Below are 8,613 nucleotides of genomic sequence, written 5' to 3'. Positions count from 1 at the left end.
CCCATGTAAGCTTCGTAGGATGCTTACTGAGAAGGGAAGAACAGGTCTCCCTGAAATACCAAATGACTTTTAAGATGGAAGCTTTAACAGTTCCTTTCTTTACTATTATCTACAAATACTGTAACACTTGAATAGAACTACAGGAAGCCCATGGCAGCAATAGAGAATATTGATTCTCTTAGGTTAGAAAAATGTATTCATAGCAAGTATTTTAAAGACAACTTTCAAAAATTCCTGGTAATAGCTAAGAGAACTAGGAAAGTAAAATTAGCCTTTGGGCACTGCCTGTTCTAGAACACTGGACTCTAACAACACCTCCACTGCCAGGGGGAAAAAACAAGTCCTTCACGCAACAGAAAAACAAAAGACTAAGCTATTCAGGAGCAACTGTTCCATATAGAGAACTGTTCAACACAGAGCAGCCAAATCACAAGGTAATTTTGTTTTTGCATGACTATACATGGTGAACTATATATTACGCAGCTTTCTTTAAAAAGCACTGAAACCTCCAACAGTTATACGTATCATATAAAGAACAACACAAAGTTCACCATCACTAATAGCCCGTATCTAGTCAATGTTCTGAAACACTGAGATTGAGAAGGCAAGTTTCTTTTGAAAATGGCTTAAACTCTAGAGTTTAGTTTTGTGTGCTGAACATCAAACTTTATTATTCCATAAAACTAAGATTTAGATTAGAAAAAGTGAAATGAACACCAACCCTAATTTAAATTGCTTAAGTATCCAAGTCTATAAAAGTAGGTTGGTGGTCTATTTGTAAATAGGTTTTAGGCAGTTGGTATGAAACTCAATACTCAGACTGTAACTGCAGAACCTGGTCCTATCCTATTTCTAACAAGATCTGGAACCAAAGTTTAAACCCTAGATACACTACTTAACAAGTAACATTGGTGTTAATACACTGCTACACTCCAAAAGACTTGGTGTGAGGACTGGGTGGGTTTTGTTTTGTACTTTATCATTTTGCAATGGTTTGTACACAAGCTGGCTCTAAGTCTGGGGCCAGACACAAACAGTGCAACATGTACACTCTATTAAACAGTATATTGTAGAGAATGGAGACCGCCTACCTCACCCGCTCACATCAGGTGGGGTGGAAGCTGAGTGATGGCATCACTGGGCAGGGACAGGTGACAGAACAGGGCAAGATGCAGAGGTGACAGCTCTGTAGATGATGCAAACTTGCCTCTGGCCATGTCCCAGGCCTCCAAGGCCGCAGTGGTAGAATAAATGGTGGGAGCTACTGTTCCAATCAGCAATGAACTACAGTCAAAATCTTGCAAACTAGATTACCAATGAGGGTCGGGCAGCAAATTCTTGGTCTGGGTGTCCCAGGTGTGGCAGCTGACCCAGAATGCTCTGGGTAAGCTGGGCAGCTCCAGGGGCAGGCCAATGTCCCGAGTGTCCCTTTCTGGGTGGTCTTCATTTAGGAGGTGGGAAATGTGGTTTTTTCAAGCTGAAATCTGACCAGTCGATGGACAGTCTTGGTCGGGCCTGTCTGGTGGAATCCAAGCAGAATCTTTTGAAATGCTCCACTTCCCTCTCTGTCTCATCCATATCCTCACTCTCTAGGTCGATATCTTTGGGCATAAAGACATCATAGAGCGGGTTGTTGTCTCCATCTCCTTTCCTGCTTTCTTTGCTCTTGGCACCGGGCTGAGGAGTGTCTGCCTGCTCTAGCCTGCTGGGGCGGGCGGGCTCCCCAGGGCCGGCAGGCTCCCCAGGGCCGGCAGGCTCCCCAGGGCCAGCAGGCTCCCCAGGGCCTGGGGTCGCCTTCCTCTCCTTGACCTGGCTGAGCTGCTTCTTGCCCTTGTTCTCAATCCTGGCTTTTCTCTCCATTTTCCTTTGTTCTGCCAGCAAAACAAGGTGAAGCACTTTAGTACTTTGTTGAGTCTGGGACCGAGACTTGGACTGGCCCTCTGAGGCTCTGGGGGACTCCGCAGACCTCCTCCTTGGATCGCCGCCAGCCTTCCCTGTATGTTTCAGCTTCTTTTTGCCAGTCCCGTCCTTGTGTTGCTTTGGCAGGAGATGCTTGGAGTCCCCCTGAGCCCCAGACACTCCGTGGTCTTCACGTCTGGAAGGGGAGTGAGATAAAGTTTCCAGTTCTTCAGTTTGCTCTAGGGAGCCACTGTGCATGTGTGCCTTCTCCTCCAGCTTTCTCTGCTTCTGTCTTTCCCGCTTGGCTCTGCGGGTGCTGCTCACAGGCTTGATCTCTGGGCCATTTATGAACTCCAGCAAGTCCTCCACAGTGCGATGATCAACCACATCCTGCTTTTCTGGGAGCTGACTTGTTTTCTTAGGTTGCTCTTCCTTTCTCTTGGCCAGCCGTAAACGAAGCTTTTCTCTCATTTCTTCATAACTTCTACCTGATGCTGTGGCTGGAGGCCGGTGGTGCCTGGAGGATTTACCGCAATATTCGCAGTACTTGCCCTCCTCCTGGAGGTTGCAGGTGCAGGAGCAGGAGCTGCCGCGGGAGCTGTGCTCGGAGCTGCTGTCGTTGTTTCTGCTCTTTTCCCTGGGGTCCCGCTGCCAGCCATAGGCACCTTGGTTGGAGAGTTGCTCTTCTGAGTCAGGACTGAAACTGGGCGGAATGGCCAGAAGTGAGCTATCATAGCGGGGGCCCTCGCGGTTCCCCTGGGCATTAGACCTCACATTGGTTGCAATTTCGTTATTGTCATCGTCATAGGTCACCACCTCGATATCGTCAGTACTCAGCAGATAAATATCAGCAAATCTATCTGACAGTGAAACCACATCACTGTCACTGTAAAAACTTGGTGTAGAGCCCTCATCTCGGCGGATGGGTCTGGATTGCTGCTGGGTTATAATTAGAGAGCTGGAATCTGACCCTGAGCTTGCCAATGTCACACTGGGCAGGTGACTCTCAGAGTGACGGTCATGAATAGAACGCACTTGGAGGGGCGGCTGGGTGGTACTGGGTATGCGAGGCTCCACGAGGCCACGCGTGAGAAACTGTGAGTGGTTGCAGTTGTAGATGGTACACCTTTCTGGGCCGAGACAGTCAGGCATGTCTAGGGATGCCGATGATGGCACGTGCCTCGAGGCTTCTGCCAAGTTCCCGCTATATATGTCTGCTTCTGTACTGGTTAAGTGCTCTTCAAGGAACTGCGTTTGGTTAAAACGTCCCAAGGCTTTTTGTAGCTTGGTTTTCTGTGTCATCTTATCAAGGATGAAGGTGCTGATCCTCCTCTGGCACAGCACCCACCTTCTAGCCACTCTGCGCAGCTCTTCCTCCAAGCCCTGGTAGTGTTGCAGCAAGGTGATGTATGTTCTCTGGCTGCGGGTGTCATTTGTCGTGGCTCCCAGCCTGATTTGTGACATCAGTGCTGGCAAGTTGCTCTGGAGAGTATGATCCGAAAAAATCAGATTTTCAAACAGGTGTTTATTATGCAGTTCCCATGTCACCTGGAAGAGACTCAAATGCTTCCTTTCTAGAGAGACGAGGAATGTGCTGATGGTGCGCGCGGCCTGGCAGAGGGCGCCATACTCCTTGATAAGGAGAGAGATGAACTGCTGGGCCTGCAGGGGGCTCTGCAAGCAGCATGGCGGTCCCGGCTGAGCCCACAGTGGCTGCAGGAGGCGGATCTTCATGTCCAGCACAAAATCTCGTGCCAAAAGATCCAACCGCTGATACAGCTGTGAGGGGTCTTTACTGCACAGCTTATCCACACGCTCTTTTACCCTGCCCATGTTGGGCACCACCGCTGTCCCTGCCTGGTGATACGTGAAGCGGACCATGAAGCGCACTTCTGACCAGTACATTTGTAGCTGCCGTGCCTCTAGATGCGTCTCTGACGAAGTCTCCTGGGGCTCAAAGCTAGCCTGGGAGGCACTTGCGGTGTCCGAGAGAGGCAGCTGGCCCCCCTCAGCCAGCATCCCCCCCTCTGCCTCTGCCAGGAGCCCGCCGAGATGACCTTGGCTGAGTAACTGTATGCCCTGTGCTGCCTGGTCAAGGCCAATGGAAATCTCATAGTCCAAGGTCCACTGGCAGGTTGGGCACACCCAGTGGGTTTGGTGCGACGCTCTGTCGCCCTCGGGAGCCAGTTCACTCACAGGCTGAACCCCGCTCTGTACGACTGCACTGTCCTTCTGCTCGATTTTACAACGAGCACAGAAAACGCCTGGGGGGTAACGCAGAGTTTCTAGAGTCTCCCCCAAGTTGAAAGGGGCCGCGCCTCCCGCGTACACATCCTCAACAAAGGGCCTGTTTGCTGCCGCAGCGGCGGTGGCGGTGGCGGCAGCGGCGGCGGCGGCAGTGCCGGGCGCCATAATGGCGGCGTCCTGGGAGCTGCACGGCTCCGCCTCCCGGCTCTCTCTCTCTCTACTCTTTCGTCTGCGGTCCCCGCCTCCACCGCCCCGCTTGTTCTTACGGCGCTTGGCCCCTCCCTTGGCATGGGACCGGCTCATGGCTGTCCGGTGACTGGCCGCGGTGGCCGAGGTGGCGGCGGCAGCGGCTGAGGGACAGCGGGCTAGTAGCGCACACCGAGCACGGCTGGCGGCCGGCGGCGGAAGGGCAGGAAGGCTGGGGTGGCTGACCTGACCGAGAGTTCTGCGGAGTCACCTCCGGACAGGTGGGGAGGACCGGGTTGGCAGAAGTGGCTGGGAGACGGCTGGGCTGGAGGAACGGCGAGGTAAGTCCACCGGCTGGTGCGGCTGGTGCGATTTAGAGTCCAAAATGGCGGAACGGAAGGGGGATACGGTCCCAGTTTACATCGCGGGATGGGGAAGGAGCTGCCCTGTGGGGGAATGAGCAGCCTGGAGAGAAAAGGAGGTGCCTTAAAGGGGAAGGAAGTGCCAGGAGGGGGAGGGGCGTGGTGCATTTTTCAATTAGAATTTAATTCAGTACTTTGCCGTTAGTTTCAGATGTATAGCAAAGTGGTTGCAAAATCATGTACTTTACGGAGTGGTTCCCCGTAATGCTTTAAAGTACCCGCCTGGCCCCATACATAGTAATTATGATATTATTTACTATTTTTCCCTATGCTGTAACCTATCGCTCTGTGACTCATCTATAGCCACGAGAAGGTTTCCCTAGAAACCTTTCCCTGGAAATACATCCCAGCAGCCTGAGACAGACAGTGAAGTGTTTGTACTTCTGCAGTATTAGTTTCGTGGGATACACATCAGTACCGCAGGGCAACTGTCTGATGATTTGTAAGAGTTGTAAATTTGTTGGTTGAAGCTCTCTGGTAAACATTCATATTTAACAACTGAGTTGTTTGCGCTGGCTGGTGTGGCTCCGTCAGTTGGAGGGCGTCCCATAAACCAAAGGTCATGGGTTTGATTCCCAGTCGGGGCACATACCTGAGTTGTGGGTTCTGTCCTTTTGGGGCATGCGTGAGAGGTGGTGGATGTTTCAATCTCACATCCCCGTTTCTTTCTCTCTCCCCTCACTTCCCCTTTCTCTGAGGATCAGTGAGCATACTCTTGGTCAGGATAAAAAAGAAAAATAAAACCAAAAACAACTGAGTTATTCTTTTGACCATGACTGGCTATCTAGTGACTCCTGTTTTTCTCTTGTTTTGATGTCCTGATAAGCCTGCATTTTGCTTGCATCCTTTAAGAAAGCTGTTATAAGACATTATCACGAAAAAGTGGACCAGGGATGTGCCAGTGGCACCAGCTTCCACATGGGCCACAATGAACAGGGAATAAGAAGACATGCAGAACTCATCTGTGTCACATGTTCTAGGACAGAGACACATTTTTCCTGGGAAAGCATTCGAAGTAATGATATGCTGCAGTGACTATCTACTCCACACTGGGTGTCTCGTCTCATTTGTCTGGGTGACTTGATGACTTAAAAAGTTGACCATATGCAGTAGAACATAAATGCTGGCACCACAGGGCAAAAAACACCCCTAGCCCCGTCACTTCCACTAGTAGGTGAGGAAGACCAACGGTCCAAGGATGCATTGGCCACAGGCAGTTGTTTTAAACTCCCTGTGCAGTTTTTCACTGCCCTTGCGATCACAAGACTTCTGCCAATGTAATGGTCTCATACAAAAAGAAAAAACACAATTCCATAAATGAAATGCTGCATCAGTGACAGAGCAAGGCATGGTGACTGGCATTGATGGAGAAGGGTTGCTCAAGACGAGAGCTTTTTCATTAGGATCAGAAACAAGGATGTCCACTTTCACTGCTTTTATTCAACATACTATTGGAAGTCCTAGCCACAGCATTCAGACAAAATAAATAAAAGGCATCCAAATTGGAACGAAAGTAAAACTCTCATTATTTGCAGATGAAATGAAAAACAATTAGATTAACTAAATTAAAGTAGCAGGATACAAAATAAAAATTCAGAAATCACTTGTACCCTGACTGGTGTGGCTCAGTTGGTTGGGCATCGTCCTGCAAAGTGAAAGGTCTCTGGTTCAATTCCTGGTCAGGGTGCATTCATGGATTGAGGGTTCGGTCTCCAATTGGGGTGTGTATGAGAGGCAACAGATTGATGTTTCCCTTCCTCTTCCTGACTTCTCCCCTCTCTTTAAATAAAATCTTAAAAAAATTAGACATCAGCTGCATTTTAATATACCAATAATGAACTAATAAGAAAGAAACTAAGAAAATAAGCCCACTTAAAATTGCATCAAAAAGAAAATATCTAGGAATAATTTATTCAAGAAGGTAAAAGCCCTTTACTCAGAAAAACTACCAGAAATTGAAGATATAAAAAAAAATGAAGGATATACTGTGCTCATGGATAGGAGGAATAAACATTGTTAAAATGGTCCATACTGTCCAAAGCAATCTCCAGATCCAATGAAATCTCTTTGAAAATACCAATGGTATTTTTGACAGTAATCCTAATGTTTCACAGAAAACGAATTTTAAAAATTATATAGGACCACAAAATATTCCAAATAGCCAAAGCAATCTTCTTTAAAATTTTTTTAAAGATTTTATTCATTTTTAGAGGAAGGGAGGGAGAAAGAGGGAGAGAAACATCAAAGTGTGGTTGCCTCTCGTGCACCCCCAACTGGGGACCTGGCTGGCAACCCAGGCATGTGCCCTGACTGGGAATCAAACTGGTGATCATTCTGTTTGCAGTTGGATTCCCAATCCAATGAACCACAGCAGTCAGGGCTAGGCAGAGCAATCTTTGAGAAAGAAGAAAATATTGGAGGTATCACACTAGCTGATACCAAACTATACTATAAGAGTAGTAATCAAAGCACCAGAGGAATGGCACAAAAACAGGAACTTACATCAATGGAACAGAATAGAGAATCCAGAAATAAATCCGTGTCTACCTGGTTAGTTAATCTGTGACAAAGGAGGCAAGAATAAGCAATGCACTAATTCAATAATCGGTGTTGGGAAAACTGGACAGACACCTGGAAAAACTGAAACTGGATCACTTTTACTGTATATACAAAATAAACTCACCATATACTAAATATTTAAATGTAAAACATGAAAACTAAATCTAGAAGAAAACAGTAAAATCTTTGACATTGCTCTTGCTTATACTTTGGTTTTTGGATCTCTCTACTTGGGCAAGGGAAACAAAAAGAAAAAATAAACAGTGGGACTATATCAAACTAAAGAGTTTTTGTCCAGGAAAAAAACCATCAACAAACTCTGGCCGGGTACCTCAGAGCGTTGTCCTGATACACCAACACAGCTTGTTAGGTCCCTAGTAAGGGCACGTATAACGAATAAACAATGAATGCATAAATAAGTGGAACAAGAAATGGAACTCTATCTTCATTCTCTTGCTCTCTCTCCCCCTCCTCTCAAATATTTTAATAAAAAAAGATAAAAGAATCCAATAAAACTAAAAGACAAGTGTGTAACAAGAAAAATAAAATGGGACTACATGAAACTAAGCGTTTTTGCATAGTAAAGTTAACCTACAACAAAATGAAAAGACAGCCCACTGAATGGGAAAACATTTGCCAATGATGCATCTGGTAAGGGATTAATATCCATAATTTATAAAGAACTTATAAAACTCCACACACACAAAAACACAATCCTATTTAAAAATGGGCAAAGAACCTGAATAGAAACTTCTCCAAAGGGGACATACCGATGGCTAGCTAATTGACATGTGGAAAGATCCTCAATGCCACTAATCATCAGAGAAATGCAAATTGAAACCACAATGAATTACCACCTCACTTGTCAGAATGGCTGTCTTCAATAAATAAACAAGTGTTGTCAAGGATGTGGGGAAAAGGGAACCTTTGTGCTCTGTTGTTGGTAATGGCAGACTGGTGTAGCCACTGGGGATAGTATGGAGTTTCCTTAAAAAATTAAAAATGGAACTTCCTATGACCCAGAAGTTCCACTTCTGGTAATATACCCAGAAAAACCTGAAATGGCAATTCCAAAGAATATATGGGCCCCTATGTTCATTGCAGCGTTATTCCAAAAAACAAGATTTGGAAGCAGTCCAAGTGCCTATCAGTGGATGAGTAGATAAAAAAGAGGTGGTACATTTACACAAATACTACTCAGTCATAAAAAAGAAGGAAATCTTTTATGACAGCATGGATAGAACCGGAGAACATTATGCCAAATGAAATAAGCCAGTCAGAGAAAGACAACATGATTTCT

General features: G+C 46.6%; 1 protein-coding gene across 1 annotated transcript; it reads right to left on the bottom strand.

Moving 5' to 3' along the window:
* Positions 1–1,443: 1,443 nt before the first annotated feature.
* LOC112300008 (protein FAM193A-like) lies at positions 1,444–4,449 on the bottom strand. Its single transcript, XM_045191212.2, has one exon. The coding sequence runs from the start codon at positions 4,447–4,449 to the stop codon at positions 1,444–1,446; it is 3,006 nt and encodes a 1,001-aa protein (XP_045047147.2).
* Between the last annotated feature and the right edge of the window lie 4,164 nt (positions 4,450–8,613).

This window comes from Desmodus rotundus, chromosome X (genome assembly GCF_022682495.2).
Source record: "Desmodus rotundus isolate HL8 chromosome X, HLdesRot8A.1, whole genome shotgun sequence".
NCBI lineage: Eukaryota > Metazoa > Chordata > Mammalia > Chiroptera > Phyllostomidae > Desmodus > Desmodus rotundus.
The sequence above is the reverse complement of the archived record's forward strand: the minus strand, read 5'-3'. Positions and strand labels throughout refer to the sequence as shown.